The sequence below is a fragment of the Falco naumanni genome, chromosome 1, assembly GCF_017639655.2.
Source record: "Falco naumanni isolate bFalNau1 chromosome 1, bFalNau1.pat, whole genome shotgun sequence".
In the NCBI taxonomy this organism is placed as follows: Eukaryota; Metazoa; Chordata; class Aves; order Falconiformes; family Falconidae; genus Falco; species Falco naumanni.
Window position 1 is genome coordinate 53,622,910 of NC_054054.1, and position 20,427 is coordinate 53,643,336.

At 36.0% G+C, this 20,427-nt stretch overlaps 1 protein-coding gene across 11 annotated transcripts in view; it reads right to left on the bottom strand.

Annotated features, from left to right (window-relative positions):
• Nucleotides 1-1,886: 1,886 nt before the first annotated feature.
• BOD1L1 (biorientation of chromosomes in cell division 1 like 1) overlaps nucleotides 1,887-20,427 on the bottom strand; it is a 39,235-nt gene continuing 20,694 nt past the window's right edge. For 3 of the 11 annotated variants that reach the window (XM_040594187.1, XM_040594159.1, XM_040594181.1), the window contains exons 12-25: nucleotides 20,260-20,329; nucleotides 17,625-17,668; nucleotides 16,628-16,715; nucleotides 15,439-15,518; nucleotides 14,684-14,768; nucleotides 13,638-13,711; nucleotides 12,214-12,289; nucleotides 12,099-12,133; nucleotides 10,105-10,150; nucleotides 7,125-7,159; nucleotides 6,927-7,011; nucleotides 6,335-6,488; nucleotides 4,452-4,595; nucleotides 1,887-3,273 (exon numbers count right to left, since the gene is read on the bottom strand). In XM_040594187.1, coding sequence (XP_040450121.1) covers nucleotides 3,165-3,273; nucleotides 4,452-4,595; nucleotides 6,335-6,488; nucleotides 6,927-7,011; nucleotides 7,125-7,159; nucleotides 10,105-10,150; nucleotides 12,099-12,133; nucleotides 12,214-12,289; nucleotides 13,638-13,711; nucleotides 14,684-14,768; nucleotides 15,439-15,518; nucleotides 16,628-16,715; nucleotides 17,625-17,668; nucleotides 20,260-20,329 — 1,125 coding nt within the window. In that variant the 3' untranslated portion in view covers nucleotides 1,887-3,164. Of the gene's footprint in view, nucleotides 3,274-4,451; nucleotides 4,596-6,334; nucleotides 6,535-6,926; nucleotides 7,012-7,124; nucleotides 7,160-10,104; nucleotides 10,151-10,266; nucleotides 10,275-12,098; nucleotides 12,134-12,213; nucleotides 12,290-13,637; nucleotides 13,712-14,683; nucleotides 14,769-15,438; nucleotides 15,519-16,627; nucleotides 16,716-17,624; nucleotides 17,669-20,259; nucleotides 20,330-20,427 lie in introns of those variants that run through there. The other 8 variants (XM_040594166.1, XM_040594173.1, XR_005827908.1 and 5 more) reach the window with 8 other exon arrangements.

A 20,427-nucleotide genomic window follows, 5' to 3' on the forward strand; every position in this document is an offset into this window, starting at 1 on the left:
ACCTCTAAGTAGAATGCACTAGAAAATAGGAAAAGATACTGACAGCTAGCCCCCAGTCAGCTGGTAACACTGGTAGCCAAGGTACAGCAAGCAGGACACAAGTTCTTGTTCTGTAACACTCAGCAGGGGGGACCTGAACTCCATCCTCCACCACAGCATCTCTGGTTCACTCAGTATTTTAATATTAAGAAAAATGAAGCAGTTCCAATAGAAGGAACTGGAATAAAACCAGCCAAGTGGTTTAGAAAGTTATTTGGGTAGCAGAGTAGCCATGCTCTTGCACTAAAGGTGGCAACAAACTGCTTTGAACAAATCTCTCCATGGAACGCTTCCAGGACATTGTTTCATCACATTGCAGAAGTTGGGTTTTTTTTCTTTTTTTTTTTTTTCTCTCTCTGAACTCTCTAAGCTCACACAGGGTAGGAAAGTACAGTTGCTTTATATGGATGTCAAGGTTCAAGTTGGACTACAAACCTGATTTCTGAACAAGATGGATGGGGCCCTTGCTGCACCCAAGGGAACAATGGGATTCCTCTGCACTCCCTCTTCCCCCAGGAAGGGCTCTGGGAGACAGAGCACACAAAACACGTGGAAGCTGTGAATATTCAATGCCCAAGTCATGCCCAAATACAGCAGACCACTACTGTACCTGTAAAATACAATAGTAATTTTGGTGACAGGCACTTGAAACTACTAAGCAAAGAAAAACCCCCACCATTCCAAACATGCATCGACAGTGATGTGGCCTGGCAGGATTGAAGGAACAAGAAGCTGGTGTCCTCATACATCATGCAGCAAGTGAAGCATGCTTGTTAAAGGTTTGTGGAATTACCACTTCTTCCCCCCACTACTTGTAAGTAAAAGTGTCTCTTGGTGAAGGATAAAGCCTTTAATGCCTTCATATTATGGAATACTTTAATGAGTGATCAAAGATACAGTCTACAGATAAGAGGATTTTCCTAAATGCTATTCCTAAATGTTATCCGTCACACTAAGGGGAAGGACAGAAGATGGCCTTCCAGGAGGTTAGCTCTGCAAGACTGTCATTGATCTTCGGGGCTGTATTTCTGTACTGGTCATGAGACCACAGTCAAGAGGATCTGACAAGCAGGAGCTTTGGCAATCACTGTAATCCATCAGGATGTGTCTGTGAAACTGGCAAAGATAAACTGCACTGCAGCAGGAGAGGCACGACCAGCGGTGGGAAGATGAAATGGTGATAACATACAGTGTGCTGGGGGGCTTCCTTAGCACCTCCTGAACAATCTCACTACTGCATTCAGGTGCACGGAAACAACACTGGAAGAGAGGCAGGGAAGGATTCCAAATATGATCAAGTCTAGAAAGCACCAACTGAAAAACAAACAGTTCAGCTTGTTTACCCTTACAGAACACAAAGGCTGAGAAGAAATCTATGATTTTGGTCTATGCATACTGCAGGGGGCAAAGGGGGAAAAAAGGTAAAAAAACCCCAAAACAACTCAACTTATCCTGCACCTGTGTATGAAGCAGTGCATAAACATCAGAGTTAGTAATATATAGGTATATATCAGCAGCATGTTAGCAAGGTACACATTAGTATGGCAGCAGAGTTAAGGTAGAAATCAAAAGGAGATAATTTTCAGAGCAAAGAGGTTTTCTTTTTTTAGACTCAAGTTTAGTTAGGAAACTAATCATGTGTGCACCTGCTTTTACCCAGCTGTACTAAGCCAGGTAAGTAAATACTTGGGTCCTTCCCCTGCTGTTTGTATCACTAAAATATAAGCACCTGTAAACATTTAAAGACACTGATCAGGTAAAGCTTATAGATATGGCTCCAACCCAATACATTTGTAACAAGCTCCACAGCAATACAATGAAAGGATAATAAAATATGGCAACTCAGATTTTTGGCAAACATTTTATAATTTTTATATAAAAATCTCAGTAAGAAACCAAGCAGAATATCTGACGGAAACATCTGCCTTACAACAAGTTGAAAAAACCTCACAAAAGAAAAAGAGAAAAAAAAAAAAGAAAGTAAAATTCCACCCCCCCAGAATGCTTTTTAATTATAAACCAGAATATCAACAAAACACTTAAAATAATCTCAGATTGTTTGGCAACTCATCACACCATAACAAGAGACACATTTGATCATAAGAAAAGTTTAACTTTATATACAACGTCACTTGAACATTTGCTCTTACCAGAGTTAATATACATTAAAAAAAGATTCTGGCAATAATACCAGGTTCTGTTTTTAATACCTGTGTATAAAATGTAACATAAAATGCTGAAGCTCTATAGTTAGGAGTAGTGAAATTTGATTTCAATGGGTCCCTCTTTGTTGAAAAAGACAAATACTGAAAGAACAGATGTTTAGTTGCAAAATAAAACTGTTTCATTTCAGGGTGGTGTTGGCTGACTGTGAATAAATCTAACCTAATACTATTTGTTTCTTGAGATTGGTAGTAAACTCACAAGTGAAAATATAATCTAGTAAGATTACATTTTAAATGTTATACTTTGTCACAAATGTGGACAGAAAGGAGCCAAGTCCCTTTCACTATGCTAAACTACTTTAATGCATGCGAGAAAAATACTTTACTGACTGTCTGAGCATATTTTAGAGAACTTCAGGTTTTAGACAGCCCTGGGGGAGCGGAGGGGAAGTTTCCTACGGACATCTGCATAGAATGTAAAATATATAATTAAAAAAACCTAAGGTATATACTAAAGTTTACAGACCAATGCTTTCCATATAATAAATAAAATGTCCATCATCGATTAGATTCATACACAGAGTAAAATACAACCTATTTTTACAAGTTTATATACAAAGTGTCTTAGTAGGCCCAGGGGTGCCTCATGGGTTGGAAGCATCTGCATTAGCATGTCACATTGGGAAACTCCAACTTTCCAAGTCAGTGATAAAATATATAACTACTTTGTTTTTCATTCAGATACAAAGTAAACTTATTTTTCATCTGAAATAAATGTACATAATATTCTGTATAAACAATAGTTTATAAAGCTGTTTAAAATGTAACTTAAAAGTACTGCATTGATTAACTTAGAGCTCTGAAACAAGCACGTGCAAATCCCTTTGCTTTAAAAAAAAATAGAAGCACAAATGTTTTTATTCTTTTGACTCTTCCATGAACAGTACTAGCTGGTAAAGATTATCGTTTTGCTTTCTTTAGTGGTGTTTCCTCTGTTTTCTGCTGGCCTTTTCTCCGTACTACTGTTGGGCTGTCTTCCCTCTTACGCTTGGTAGACTGCACCTTCAACCTGAAAAGCAGGATTAATAATTATTTTAGCAGAAAGGGTCATCAGGCACAATCCTGTTTAGAAGATGGAACTTAGCTGTCTATCTCTGATGAATTATGAGGATATATTTTTTAAAAGCTTACTACTAAAACATTACACACAAGCACAGACCATAGGGAACCCTTGCATGCTCCCATCACATCTTACCAGGATACTGCATACTCATTCTGTATGTTGGAGAGTGCTTCTGATGTAGAATATGGGGCTAGACCTCTCCTCCTCCCTCCTCTTTCTTTTGGAAAGACTTGTGGATTATAACAGAATATAAAGAACTACATTATCTCATACCCTCTCTCACGGGAGAATAGCAATGGTGACTTCAGTCCTGCATACATAAGGGGGAGTAAAGGGCAGGCATCATGTACCTTTACCTCTAGTTAAGCATCCATATATAAGCCTGCCACAGTTCTGCTGCAACTAATTATAAGTGTGGCTTAAACTCTTGGCTATTCATTACCATGCAGTAATTAACATGAGGCGAACTGTGACAGCCAATCAGTGCATGATACACATGTTCTTGAGGTTCAGTTGGAAGATATTGCAACATTTCAGAGTGGATGAAAACTAATCGTATTTGGCATATAACTAATTTTATGGGTAAACTAGCAACTGTGCATCCCATTTATTACTCCCTTGGGATTCTACACTGTGACCTCAAATTTAAAAATTAGAAAGTGTACCAGGGAAGGAGGGAAAAGGAAATATTTTCAAAACTTGACATAAGGACTCTCAGTTTCTTCTCTTTTATCAGCTGATCTTAGCAAGACCTTTGAAGCATCAGAATCATGTCATTGTATGTTGCTTTAACCTGAACTACAGCTGCTCTTCCCACAGTATTCAGGAAATAATCACAGCTCAAGTTAAAATACTGCATAACAGCCTTTTCAGATTCTCCTAAGAGGTTTCTGAGGACAAAGAAAAAAATTCTAGCCTTCCAAATATTAAAGAAATGAAGAAAAATAAAAAACATAAACCAGAAGAAAATCCTTCAAAAGCTTTTGTATATTACAATGGTGCAGAATGCAAGAACAGCTAGACCACTGTTCAGATTTTGAAGCAGTATTATTACATATAAGGAAACTATCAGTGCAGCAGCTTCCAAAACAAATAACAGAAGTGGATTCAACTTAAATACTTACTGTGTCAATGGAGGAGATTTATTAATTTTTATATCACTTGGAGATCTTTTTTTTGCTGCTAGGTTTTGTCGTTTTCTAGGAGAAACTGAACTTGGACTGCTGCCTTTAGAAGTTGCACGTGTGGTTGGCTTGCTGGGCTGCTTTCTGTAATACAAAAGAATGATGAATGTATGTATAACAAAATACTTCTACCAAGTCACTTTCTTCTTGTATTGCAAGCCCAGAAAATTAAGACTGCATAGTATTTGCAACAAGTAAATCAGAGTTACCAAAAGAAACTGAAAAATACATTTGCATGCTTTGAGACACAAACTGCAATGCTGAGCTGTGTATTTTCATATCAAGTGCAGAATCAAAAGGCTAATTTACTGACAATATTTATTATTTAACTAAATAAAAATCTTTGTTCCAAGTCTGCAATAATTCTGGTACATAACTGACCATGTTTAAATAAAATAGCTTGTAGTACTAGCAGAAAAACAAAAGCAAAGGCAAACAGGCTGCAGAAGAAGAGAATTTGTTTATTCAGTGTAAAGAAAGAACTCTTATCAGCTTCAGTATCCACCCATTCAGAAACATGAAAAACTGGTCACTAGCAACCTAATTCATAGTTTGGAAAACAGGTTACTTAACTCAGAGAAAACTATAATCTAGCAATGCTGAAGATGAAGCAGCCTCCCCTTCCACAGAATTATTCCCAAACACTACTTACAAAATGCAGACTGTTTGCAGCACCTTAAGATAGAGGTGCTTTGTTACAGTCAGAGCTAGAAAGATAGCATTGGAAATCTGAGACACCAACCAAACAAATCATAAATAAAAGAGTAGATGTTTCCACAAGCTATCAGAAAACTAGTAATATCTATAAACTTTTATTACAATTTTAAAGTTAAAAATTAAGTGGGACTAAAGGAAGTCCCTTTGCCTTTACCATAACCAAACCGTTGTTTACTAAGTGGTAAAGTTAATCCTTCACAGTTTTTATTTAAATGAAGACTACATAACTGCTTTCTGATTCAGCTCTGAAATTCTGAGCTCAAGAGCATACTTTGAACAGTGCTTCAAATAAGCTCCAAAGGCTAACATACAATACAATATCCTTACAAATGAAGCAAATCCATTGAATTTACAGAAATTGCACAACAAACAAGAAGAACACAGCCTGGACTCCAATTTTGTTCAGGAAAGCAGCAACAGGAAATCAAAACTTCCCAAAGCTGATATCTCTTTGTTTCCACAACCAAGTCAAGAGGATGAGCTCTGCTATAATACAGTTTGCCTGCAAAAAGGCAGGCCTGTGCTAAGGGAGATGAAGAACAGCTTCTTGAAAACAGAAATCTTGCTACCACACTTGCAGTAAGTAAGGTTGCCCTCTGAGCCTGCAGACCACCATACTAGGAATCAAATCCTCCACTACTGCAGATTCACCTATTTAACTTGGATAATGTTTGGAAAAAGAGAAAGACAAGGGTAATTATATTTTCACCTTGTTCCAACTCCAAATATCAGATAGTGAATTGCACAGTCAAGTCAGAAGTCCCTTTTTACCTATCAATAAATAATGCGCTTAGTTTCAACTTTTGAGACATCACTAGGATAGACTGCCAACAGCATCAATTCTTCCTTTCTGACATGTTCAAGTATGTTTTTTGAGACCCTAACAGTTTCCCCACCTCCCCTTTGTATCTTCATCCCTAGAAGAGTGGTACTAGAATTAGAATCAAAATTATTTGGGAAGCTGTCATCAGTTTAAAAAAAAAGGGGGGGGGGGGGAGGGGGCAAAAAAGCAAGCAACAAAAAAACTTCACCCCCAAACAAACCCCATGACGACTGAGAACAATGGAGAAAAAAAACTTGCTATCAGTGTGTCTACACACAGTTACCTTTGAGCCTCTAATCTTGTGGCTGATCTAGTTGTGGCCCCAGAATGTGCTTCATCGTCTTCCTCACCATCTTCTTCCTCACCTTCTTCCAGCTCTTTTAGTTCGTCCTCAGAAGATGTTAATTTCTGACGTTTTCTTTCTGGCTCCAGTGTTTCTGTCCATGTAAAATGTTACACATGTGCTATAATTTTCCAAAAGCCCTCCAAAAGGATATGGACACTTAGTTTAGAAAAGGTATCCTATTCATAAATCCCATTTTAAGTAAGTGATTTTCCATTTCCTTTATGCTTCAACATTTTTAATTCACACTTGTTTGACTTAATCTTGGTAACACATTCACCATAGTTTACTTATGCAGCTCATAGCCAGAATTCATAGAAAATTCATGAGGCTTTATAGAAGCATCTGGGATGTAGCAATTCTGACATGAGATTACAGCAATTTACACATATTTACATAATATTTACACTAGCTGTAAGTCAATGATTTTTCCTCAAGAAAGGAAAATTGCATAAAGCTTATCTTGTTGCTATTAGTAAACAAAAAGGCACAGTACTATCTTCTATTAGGAACAGCAGTTTTATGTTTTTACCAGTTTCCTCTGATTGAGCCAGAGAACGCCTAGGCTTTCTTCCTCTTTTACGCACAGTCATTTCTGCTTTCTCAGCTTCATCTTCCTGAAAAATAAAATGGAAGCGAGTAAAGCAAGACCAATTTAATTTAAATAGAAGACAGACATTTTTCATTACATACTGCTTATAAACTTACAAATTAAAATGGTTGCACTTACATTTGTTGTTTCTTTCTTATTAGATAAGTCTGTACCTAAAAAGAAAGAACAAAACGTAATCCTGAACTTCAAATCTTTCGCCAATCAGTTTAAAAAGGAGTTCTTTCAAACTCTGTCAACTTTGCATAAACATCATGGAAGCTCAGAAAACATTTAAAGTCTCTATGTAATTTAGAATATGGCTTTGTTGTATTTTGTTGTTATATACAGAGACTTGGACAATAATCAGGGTTTTTTTTCAAGCAGTAAGGCTTTATATGACTGACATTATTTACTGCTTTGTTGTATATGCTGTTTTGTTTTAATGGAAAAGCAAAAGTTACTTACCCCTTTTAACTACTGTCAACCAATTACAGAATCACAGAAAAATTTAGCTTGGAAGGGGCCTCTGGAGGTCATCTAGTCCAACCTCCTGTTCAAAGCATGGCTAAATTAATTGATCTGCTCATACTACTGAGGATCCTGTTCAATCCAATTTTGAAAGTCTCTGAGAACATGGTCTTCCAGGCAATCTGTTCTAGTGCTTAACTATGTCCACGGTGAAGCACCAAGATGGCTGTAGCTCAAAAAGACAATACTTAAACCCCATCTAAAACCTGGTATGCAAATTACACTACTTCCTCTGCTGAAGTACTTCTTACTTCCAATTCAGTACTTCTCAGACTGGCCTACGGATATTAAAACACATTTATAACTCTACAACTTATGCGTCAACCCAGCCTCTCTTCTGTGGTAGATGCTTACCACTTCTACCCTGACTAACTCTACAATAAGATTATTTTACAAAGCTTTTGAGCTTTGTCAAATGGAATTATCTGCAACACTGCAAGAATGAAAATCTTTAGCAATAAAAGGAGCGAAGCAACCTAAAGAAAACCAAATTTTTATACCTTTTTTCCTTGGCCATAAAATTACTGCCTATTTTTGATTTCTGAAAGCTACACAAGAGATGACACGAACTGTAAACCCATTACCAATTAGACTGATAGAACAAACAGAAGAATGTCAATGCAATGGATCAAAAATAGATCTCAGAGCAGAAATATTCTAAAATCCACATGCAAGTTTTCTGGACCTCCTTTGTTAAGGTTATGGGGAAAAACCCCTACACAAAAGCAAATGAAATAAAACACAAAGATGTTTAACTAATCAACAAAGAAATGCAATAAAGCATAGGACTGTCCACTGTATTAAGTCCTTAACAAAAAATAAGTCTAACAACACAAACAATATTTATTAGCACCGTTGTGTTCAAAAGACAGATACTTCACAATTCTGGTATGTTTTGGCAAATCTGCAGCAAAACGATTTTTGATTGAAGAATACTCCATGTAACTACAAGATATGCCTTTTAACAGACATTTAACCCTCTCTTTAAAATATACGAGTGTAGTACTTTTGCCTCAATATAAGTATAAAAACAGTAAGCTATAGTATTTTAAATTCTCACTAAATTTTCAAGAACAACTACTGATTAGTGCAAAATAGTTTCAGTTTCAAGTTCAGTGTCAGTGTTATGGGAGGCTGCTGCCTTCAGAAACCAGATGTCTCGTAACTGCATGAGTTATACTCACTGAAAAGAAACTAAGAAACTCTGCTTCCCGCTCTACATGGAGTCTCTCCCTATTGCAAATGCTTGTGTGGAACACCCAGAAATTACCCGAATAAGTGAACTGCACAGAGGGATTCCACTTTGTTTTCTTTTCACTGCCAGGGGTTTTCGACCCCTTTCCTCACATGAATGTTAACATATGATGAAAAGTTTAACAGGATATTTCATCCACTTTACACACTCTTCTTAGTTGCTTTGATATCAACAGTCTTTTCCCTGGAAAACAAAATGCTACTTAACACACTAAATTTAAGCTTTAGGTACAAAATCAGGTGCCTGTCCTTTTCAATAAAAAGCAAACCAGAGTGCACTTTTACACCTTTTTCGCATTCTTGTCTGTTCTCTTTGCAGTTGGCAGAAACCAAGTACAACACAACCACCTAATCCTCCAGAGACAATTCTGAAGCATGTGGATTAAAGCTGACATTTTAAAAAATGCAGAGAAAATAGGGAATAGTCCATATGTGCAATGCAGCCAGATTAATACCTCTGTAGAAACCTAAATTTTTGGAAGCTCCAGAATATTTGTTTTGAAGACTTGTTTTCTCAGATTTGTTGCATGAATGTTTGCATTTGCTTACAAACTGTTTTTTAACCTGCCTTTCAGGTTCATCTGCTTTCTGAATGTATTTTAAAGTCTATTTTATGAACGGCCATAATTAAAAAAACACATTTAAACCAGTACAGTTCAGACTCCATACACATGAAAAATTAACTATGCCATTTAAAATTCAAAGTCTGACCTCTTGCAAATCGCGTTTGAATATGAGAAATAGAAGTCTCTCACTTTGACTTGTTTGAAGCACTAAAAGTACATTTCTGAGTAAAGCTAAGCAGCCATCTTCTAAAGATCTTACAGCAGTTGTGAAAAAGGAAAGAAATGTCCCAAGCTACCACTAAGCTCTTTAGACACATATCCACAGATAATCCAATTAACTGAACAATATTTGAAAATTTTAAAGCAGTTAATGTAGTATGACTGATAGTTGTTGCACGCAAGAAAATAAGCAGAAATGGAAAGCAGTCACTAAGAACCAGTTCGATGTGGTACCTACCTTCCTCTGAAGCTCTATCATGGGCCTATCCAAACAAACTAATTATTTGGTATGTTCTGCAGTGTATTATTCAGCACTTAACAGTGCTGCTGTGTCTTTGAAACAAGTTCTTATCAAGCTGCTCTTTTTTAAAATTAAAAACTCAGTAGGAAATAGGGACAAGTCTTCACTGTTCTGTTTACTCAGATGTTTTCATATGTAGATAATACGGACTGCCAGAAATGATGTTTTGGACAGACCCATGTGATTTTCTGGAAAACTCTCTTCTATTTCTTCTGTCTTTTATTTGTTAAAGCAGATGCCATTTGCTTACCCGTTTGAGGTGTTTTCCCTCTACTTGCAAAGATAGGAAACTGCAGCTGAAATGAACAAAAAACCCAAAAACGGTGGGGTTTTTAATTCAAAGAAAACCAGAAAACTCCAGAATTATATTACAAAAACACAGAAACTTGCTTCCATTCATAGTAGAACATACCTGCAAATCTAGAAAACATGAACATTCTAATAAGCATACAGAAAGTTTTTACTGAGTTTAACAGCAGCATGCAGTTTTCCATTCATGATGAAAATTTGAAATGAGTCAAATCAGCCCATAAACAAATCATAGCAGTTTCTGCAACCTGACACTAAAGTCACTGCAATAAAAGACACAATGTTAAAAGGAGTTTCAAACATATTTCTAAAAACTTAATTATCAACAGTACAAAAAAAGTGCAGTCCCTTTATATAATCACCAACAGGCTTGCAGAATTACAAGATCACCAGAATTCTTTATTTACTCAGAATGCAGAAAGAGCTATGTATAATTACATAATCTCCTATGTTGACTGTCAAAAAAATCCAGCTGCTTTCATCACTGAACTACACTAGGATGTCTACGCTTCCTTTGAAATAGCAACCTGTTCTCAAAGCAGCCTAGGGGAAACTGTCATGCAAAGATAGTATCTCACCTTACAGAACCATTTTCTCAGATGAAGGGCAGATAGCGCTCCTCCTGGAGCCAGCCCACAGCTGACTAACACAGCAATCAGTCATCACTAAGAGGTACAAGACCTTTAAATAAGCAGCTGAACTAGAACAAGATAATTTTGTTCCAGTACTGAGGGTGCCAACATGTATCTATTTCTGAGGGGTAATTTAAAATCAGTTTTAAATTTATTTGAAAAACAGAACAAACCACAAACAATGCCTCCCTGCCAAAATACCAAACTCAAAAAATTCCACCCACCCAAACACCAAAAACCACACCAGTTCAAACTGCATTTCAAACTGCAATTTGAACTTGAGGGGGGCGGGCGGGAATCAATTAGGAAAAATTAGTAATTCTGAAACAAAACTCCACCAGACGTAGAAAGGACAGGACTCAAAGGGCCACCTAAATGCTGTGGGGACAGAACAAGCAGGGATAAGAACTCCTGCTACCTATAACCTAGGTGAATTACCAAGACTTCTGACACCCACGCCAGCTGGTGCTCACCAGGCAAGCAGGAAGAAAACATGAGTTTCAATACAACTTTGATTTTAAAATCACCTCCTTTCTATGCAATAACATTGATTCTGACATAAGGGAATTCACAAGAGTGGAACCTTTCACCAGAATAAATCCAACTAGTCATACTCCACAAATATGCCTGATCTATTACTACCCTGTGCTGCAATCTAACTGGCTTGCAGAAACACTCCCAACCAGAATACTTTCTTAGCAGTGAATGTACTTCACAGGGGTTAAGAAATCAAGATATTGCTGAGCTTTAAAAGACAGTGGTATGTTCCATGAGTTTTTAAGTTACTAACCAGCATGTTTCTATCTTTTGAATGAACTGTCCATACTGTAAAATACAGATAATACAACTGATTTACACAATACTTTATTTTACAGATATTAGAGTTACTATGACCTATTATTATGATAGGTTCAGTCAAGGGGAAAAAATTTTCAAGTTTTCGAAACAGTCACCCTTGCTCTTCAGGCCAAAACTATTCTCAGCAAAAATTAAAAGACATGTGCGCACACAATCAGAGTTTCACCCTGCGTACAAGTGTATTAATAGCCAGTGAAACACTTAGATTTGTGTTATGTTGTACTAAGTCTGATCCTGCTAGGTTATTTGCCATATTCTGACTTAATAGTTTATTTTGCTTACAAATTCTGCTGTATTAGGAGATACTATTATTAGTTTTTGTTTGCTTAGACTGAACTCCATTACCAAGTTTTCCATGTTTCTGAAATACTGTTAACTGTTAAACAGATAAATGGCTCTTGAATTACTGTGTTTAAATACACTCAAACAAAATAAAGGCACTTACATTCCCAGTGCTCATATCAGCTTTTGACTCCCCACCTAAGGGAAGAAATATGAATTCAGAACTTGAATGTCACTACTTGTGTTGTTTTTCTGCACAGGTATTATGAACTACTTACCACCAGGCTGTACAGCTTCAAGAGGGTATTTACGAGGCCTTCCCCTCTTCCGTTTCAGTATTACAGGCTGGTTTTCCTATTAAAGGACAAAAATAGTTCAGTTGCTGTAATTGACATATAGCATTTGAACAATACAATACAAAAGATTGCTGCTAACTTCATGATGCGATAGTGGCAGTACTGCTTGTCAGTTTGAAAATACAGAGGCAGGTTTCATAGGAAGAGACACTGCCTGTTACAAAATCCATTGATGTAGCTGAAAAGAAACCAGACAACTCCCAATTATACAGAATTCTCTGTGGCTGCCCTTGGGCACAAAGCATGCCTGAGAACACAGTGCCTTCTGCCCCCTTCCCCACAGCAACTCTATCACTTGGTCTTAACAAATGCCGCTGCCTTACGCTATACATCCCACCACATCTTTTCAGTCCTAAAAGAACTCCAAACTTTGCATCTCGTGAGCCCCTTTCCCCAATGCCATACAGCACAGGCTACATTTTATAGCAGTTAAGCAAGTGCTATTAAAAAAGTCAGTATACTAGTTATCCCAATGTACAGATTAGTGATGTTCTCTATATAAACATGGCCTTTAGTAGAAAAGGCCCCTTACTTTGAAGTTTAAGCTTTGAAAGACAACTCTAAGTAATGAATGTGGTCAGATGTTCAGATCACAAAGATCCCCAATCTCAGACCACAAAATCCCCAGTAACAGATTTTCTCCTATTTACAAGGAAAGAAGGTTAAAGTGCCTCATTCAGCATTACTGAAGTGATGCCTCCCCCTGCAAGGCATCTAACTGAAACTCAAAGAATAAATGGTTACATTTGTTCACTTAAAGTTTTCTTCTGCTTCCAGATTAGAAGCAAAACCCACAAATGACAAAAACTCAACGTCTTTATGAGACCTATGTCATTTCTAGGGGCCAACAGTTTTAATCTCTAGGGTTCAGGCATTTGTTTACAACCACCACCATAGAATATCACAAGTATATGCGCCTATGAGATAACAAAAGGTTTTAAAATTGTTGAGTGATAGTATTTTTGTAAAACCAAGTCGTATTTACTAATGACTAAATGTTCCACATCTCAGTTACAAGGTTTTCAGAAAACATGATTTTTAAACAATACAACCCTACAGAATTGCTTTCTACACAATTCATAAGGACTATTAAATGTAGGAAGGGAGTTACTTCTACTTCAATAATCAGCCACTGGCGCTTTATGGTCTGTGAGTTTATACCTTGTGACACAGAATTACCTAAGTCTTTGGTACTGTAAAGTACCAAACATAAATCTCCACAGTTATTTCTGTGTTGGTGAAGTCAAAGTTTTAGTATTCCTATAAATAATATACAAAGACAAACCACTTATTTTCAGTGTGAACCTGCATTATCTCAGCTAGTTAATATGAATAATACCACTCACCTCTGGAGAATTTGCATTTGATTCTAGACCATGCTTTTCCTTTTCAGACATTTCTTGTTCAATGGTAAATTCATCTTCACACATACAAAAAAACCCAAGAAGAGAAACTGTACACCTTTGTTTTATTAGACAAAGAAAAAGGTAAAAGGCACAACCTCTGCACTAAAAGCATTATTTCAGTTTGCAGCCCCAAATTCCCTAAAAACATCCATCAGAAATTAACAGTTTGCCTTGCAGCAACAAACTGGTCTACCAAAATGCTTCTCTAACATTAGATGAATCAGACAGGTCTACTAATTTAAGGTAAAACCAAAAGCTCAGGAGTGTGACTTGCTGTAAAATGGTAAGATAAATACAAGCTACTTAATTTTCTCCCACACGTCATGAAACAGGGAGCTGAGGAGACAAGCTCATTGCAGAACAGTTTCAGACTTGTCAACATGCTCGCTGGAGAGACAAAACTATTAATAGGTCAAACTAACATTAGAGAAGATACTCACACTGTTCACACAAAGACAGAGTGAAGTTACATCAAAGCCAAAATTAACACTATGGACATATAATCTTTTATTATTTATTTTAGTGCAATTAAGTCAACTACGACAGTGGAACCTGCATGCTCTTTCCTGGTTGGAAACAAACAGGACTGATTTTGATGGTGAACATGTGGGTTTTTTTTTTTTTTCCATTGAAGGACACCTCTTATCTGTGGTTAGAGGTAGGAGAAGTTTTTCTTGTCACCTACCCTGATCATGCTATTTCCCTATCCACCTGTTTATTTGCTATTAGCTTTCCTACTCAAGGTACATACTGAAGCAGTAATGGAACGGATGGGTGATGGCACAGCAGAAACACCAAACCTGCTCTCACTGTTGAAGGAACTGGGATTAATCCATTATTTGACAGCAACTAGAGAATACACACAAATATTTGCTGGGATCAAACTGTGATCAAGTCCCCAGTTTCTCTCAGAATCATTCATAATGAGAAAAAATTATCATTCAGTATGGGTTCAGAAAATTGCCCAGAATAGGCAGTTTCATTACCTTTTTCTTCCATAGTACTTCTAGGAGGTGTATACATTACATCAATTTCTTCGGACACTTCTGTTGTATCACCTGAAATAACTTCCTATGTTATTTTGAAACAACAAAGAAAAGAGTGTCTTACTACAAAATTAAAGATCATTGTCAGTTACTTATGCTAAAAAAACCCAACCTACGTCCCAATACATAAGTAGTTATTTTATTCACCAAGATTTTGTTAATGTCTCTTAAAAACTTTGATGCTGAGAAGCTTCATCAAAATCAATGGGTGAGGTAGTCCCAAATATTCTGGATGTACTCTTAAAAGGAACATCTATTTTGACTTGAATTCCCACTTTGACTTGAGAAGGGATCAGTGCAAACCCAGAACTCAGGTAAAGTCTGATACCTTCTTGCAGATCTCAGATCAGTATGACCATGAAGATGCTGAACTGTTTGGAGAGCTGGGATCCAGCAATACTCCATGTGATCTCAAGCTCCCAACTATTGTGCAAATCCGTCTACTGCACCTTGAAGGAGGTGCTGTGCATAACACCACAGACCTCTGCCCTTTTTTTTTTAATTGTCTCCCTCTTGAAAAGTGAGTGTCATTCTATAGTCAGTTATTTTGTATTCAAGACAATGCAAAAGTAGTTTACAGCTAATAATGACAATACCTCCCAAAATAAATTGCTATAGTAATAAAAACTTAAAAGACTTCCATTGTATTTACATTACAATTGCAGAACATTAAATAAAAATGTTCTTGAAAATACCTCGATGTTACCAGGTTTTGCTTTGGAACACTGACTTTGTTCATCATCTTTTCTCAGATCCTGACTAATCAGCTGGTTGCCTGCAAAGACAAACAATAGCTCAAATGTATAAAGAAGTGCTTTCTGCATTTGTCAGATTTTGATGCCACTTTTAAATAGCAGTAATGATGAGCTGATGTAAAAGATTCCGAATACACAGCACCTTATTTACAAAAATATGAACAGAAAGTTATACTAAACCCTCTTTGAAAGGGAAAGACTTAAAACTGTAAGAATAATTCCATGTTTCTTATATCTTAGAGGTGGGGTTTGTTTTTAAAAATAAGCTCAAAATAGAAATTTGACAGGTACCAGATAAAAAAAGAAAACATCAACCTTAACTTCAACTCACCCAGAGACAGAGAAAACAGTTAATGCTATATAGGACTCTATAACAAATATGGCACGGCTTCTAATTACTCATTTAATTAAATCAAAATTCTTAGAAGCAGAACCAAAACTGTTATAAAAACACGACATTACTAATTATTCTACTGTTTTTTGGTTTGCTTTATTTATTTTATTTTAATAGTCCTGACATTAAAAAAAGACAAAAGCAGTCGAGGGCAGAGTTTGAACAGATACTACATAGTCAGTCTCAGAATTGCATCAACAAGATGTTTAATTTACTTCTAAGTTAACTTTATCTAACTTTAACTTAGAAATGTTTATGCCATTCAGTGGATTGACTTCCTTCTCACTTTTTGCTTCTACACAGCTGTTACACTAAAACTTAACTCTTCTTTCCAATCTAACAGAAGGAAGCATCCAGCTTCACACAGTCTACTGAATGGCTAGATTTTGCTCTGATGGTCATCTTTCCTCAGCTTCATATTCCTTCCCTGTGTTTTATTTAAAAAGGATAAAATTAGTAATTATTTTAAAGACTAAATGAAAAAGTTTGTTCACCTATAATTGAAAAAGTTATTATAATACTCTTCTGTGCAGTACTAAATTGTTACCATATTTTTTACCAAATATATTAAGAGTAATATTAAAAGATGTTTTAGGAAGAAAAATTTCTTTGGAGCTTGGAATTCCCTGTATTTGATTCTTTCCACCAAAATACCATTTTATAGCCTAATCGCAGTAGAACATTTTTTTTGCTGCAGAAAAGATTTACACAAATTCATAGTTCTGTATCACTTACATTTTCCTTTATCCATTGTTCCTGAAGATTTACATTGTACTCCCCTAGATCTATGTTCTTCAGTTATCTGGGTATCCAAGTTTTCCACCTAAACATAAAACACAATGAAAGATAACTCTTTACCTTCTTTTCTCTATAAAGTCTATAAACACAGAAGGGAGAAAGCTTTTCCTACTTGCTACTTTCAAGTACAACGTGCATTAAAATGCAAAGTAGCAGTTTTACAAAAGCAGTTTATTCCTAGAGTTCAAGTAATGTTACTGCTATAGGACAGCACCATGAGAGAACTTCTGACTCGGTATTTTCACAATTTCCAATTGGCATTTTTAACAAAAAAAGTCTCAGTTTTAATTAAGCACCCTACTATGTGCTTTAAAAGCAATTTATCATGGCAATTCACACACCCTTTTTTTTTTGATTTAAAAAGTTACTCTCCTACATGCAGAAACAGAAAAAGTATCTCACTGGCACCAGAAATGTGGCCAACCAACATCACATTATAGTAATAAATAAATTTACTGCTGAAGTTTAAGAAACCACAAACATGTTTTTCAGCTTGTTATCAGTGTTAAATGTCTTGTTTCTGCTCTGTAAGAAACACTTCACCCCCTTTATATTTTAAAAGCTCTAGATTCTTGTGAAATCACAGTAGACTGCATTAAAATAATAGGTTTCTAGTTTCTTGATCAAAAGCCCCAAGAAGAATCCCTATTTTGTCCTCTGTTGTCAAGGAGAACAATCAAGTTTCTCTTTTCTGCCAGTTCACAACAGTACTGAAATAATTGTGAAAGAATAAGAACATTTATTTACTGACAAATCTGAAAGAATAATTGAGACATCAATTTGTGCAGCTGCACAGTCTCAATATACATATGCTCTGAATACACAAAAATAGTATTTTCCTTTAGAGAATATTTAATGTAAATAGAAGTAAATGCAAGTAAAAAAAAAAAAAGCAGCACAGACTTAGAGAGTGAATTTAAAACCATGAACTTACATGAAGAGTTTCTCTTTCTGAAGCAATATTCCTCTGCAGCAAATCTGTTAAAAAAAGTAATTACAAGAGTGATCACAAAAGCTAAGCAAGAGTAAAGTATCATAGTAACCTCTGCTACACCTCTCTAAAAGGATTCCAGAGTACCTGAAACTACGTAACACTTTCAACATTAGAAAGAAGAGGCATCCAGTCTTCTTTAACAATATTTGAACAAAGAAACAAAACTAAAAAATACGGATTTGTAGGATAGGATAACTGAGAATAATTTTATAGCTAAAATATAGGCAATCAGGGGGTGTCATCTTTGACATATATGTTAACTTCTGACAAATATAGTTCTAGCATTTGAATGAATCAGAACTTTATCAGACACAACCCTAGTTGCTGAATCATGGGATGAAGTAAAACACAATGAAAACTATGCTGTAGTATTATGTTTCCAGAAAAGTTTGCACAATTTTACTAATGAGACCTGTAGCTGATACTGTACACACAAGGAAACTGTCCAATTGCTAGACTCTGCTGTACTCTAATCCTGAAAAAAGCACAGCCTTAGCCTTCCAATATCACAAAAACGTGGAAAATAATTACGGATTATGGGAGCAGATTAGTGCTCTGAACTTCTGAAAAAAATTCCGTAACTTTCAAAGCTATTTCATATAGATACATAAAGAGAATCATAAAGAAGCTGCCTCATTGAGCATTCTACAAAACACTTAAAAGTCTGATTCATAAAAGCACTGAATTCATATTTTAGCAACTTCTTCTTTAATTAAAACATTCCAAGCTAAAAGGAATTTCAGATACAGTAAGAACATAAACATATGATGCAATCAAACCAATCATTCTACACACAATTTTATGGAACTTGCAGCTAATTTCTTAAATCTACATGTTTTAGCAACAATTCTTCCACAGCTATACTGTTTAGTTGCACAACATCTTTCAATTTTTAAAGCAATGTCAAATGAAGAGCTAGACTCTACCCACTCAAACAGCAATGACTTGTTTACATTCCAGGGAATCTTGGACTACTAAACTACTGTGTCTGCTGTTCATACTCATGACAGGACACACATTTGTCTTCTAAACAACTTCCTTTTACGTACGTTGAGCTATATGTATACATGTATGTATATATATATATATATGAAGAGAGATTACTGTGTGGTGGAGGAGAAAAAGAAAAACCTCTCTACCAAGAGCTACAAAGCATTATTCTTTAGTGCATGTCATATCCAACATGATTTATACAACAAATGGATTTTTGTTAAACATTTTACATGGAACAAGACTATCACAACTAGTTCAATCTGCACATTTTACATACTGTCTGGGTGACTGAGTGAAGTGGCACAGTTTTTCAGGGACTTCAAAGAAACCTCACAGTACAGAAAAACTGGTTCAAGTTTTGGATCTGCTGTCCTGAAGACCACATTCTTCTAACCCATTCTCAGGGTTTAAATTTTCTTTCTTGTGAGCAGAGCACGTCTCTTATCACTTAGATAAATATACACCACGATTAAACCAGGTATGTGAATTTGACCTAACCCAAGAATAAAGAGGAATCCATGTAATATAAATCTAAATAATAAATAAATAGGAAACTCCTATTTCTATTTGGTAGATGGTTATTTTGGTACGCATGTCTAAAAATTTACACATAAGCTTAAAAGTGTATCCTTTTATAGCATTTAGGTTTTCAGCTGCAACTTTCCATAAGAGGGGAGACACCTTTAACCTTTTTGGACTCTATATGCAGCAGTATCACTGGTACCTCTTGGAATTCCCTTTAGTTTTGCTTGTTACTTCATTAACCGAGGATTAATTCTCATCTGGTAGTGTTGTAAGTATCTCTGTAATGCATCTGGAGCACAAAATCCATCAAGATGGGAATAAAGTAGGGTTTGTTTCTGCTTTAACAGGAAAGCCAGACAATTGCAACGCATTTTAGAATCATGTGATTTTAGGAAACTGGTTTGGGGTTTTTTTGGTTGTTTTTTTTTTTTTTTTTTTCCTGTTGAAGATTAAATTTAATTACATGGAAAAGGAATTACTGAGCACAGATCCAAGTTGGCTGATTGAGATTTCTTGCTAGGTGGTTATCTACTTATATGCAAGTGCTCTTCAAATTTCAGTGGATGACCAGAAAGATTTTAACCTTCCGGAGAGCAAAAAAGAAGGAAAAAAAAAAATCTTTCCGTAAGGTCTCTGTGACTGAAATCACACAGTACTTACTTTTCTCATATCCTCACAGGGCCTGTCACAACACCCGAAACAAGGATGTTCTAAGTTTGTAAGAATAAAAGCCACTCTTTGGAGAAGTTTCTGTATCTTTCTTAGGCAAACATTTTTCTGTATTTATTGATTTTTAAATAGAATGCTAGCAGTCTACTTTTTCAAAATCCTAAATGCTTTCCACCTTTTGACATACACTGGAAGAAAAGGTTGACCCTCCCCCTTTCCCACAAACCAAATGCAAAGCCACATGAGCTCCTAGAAATGTTTCAGTAAGATTTCTGCAGGCTTTGTTTCAATCCCTCTACACTTAGCATGTATCACATCTACAATCCTCCCATCACAAGTAACAGTCAAATCAATATGAAAAGTAAGTTTCTATCAGTATAAAAATCACCTTTTTGAAACTCTTTAGTATGAAGATCCACATAACCTTCTTCACTTCTTGGACTTTCAGGCTGTTGTGGCTGAACACAAAAATCAAAACAAACAAAAATATTGCAGACATCCAGAACAAGTATGCCTCGTTCCCCTCCCTCATGTCATGATGAACATTGTCTCATCA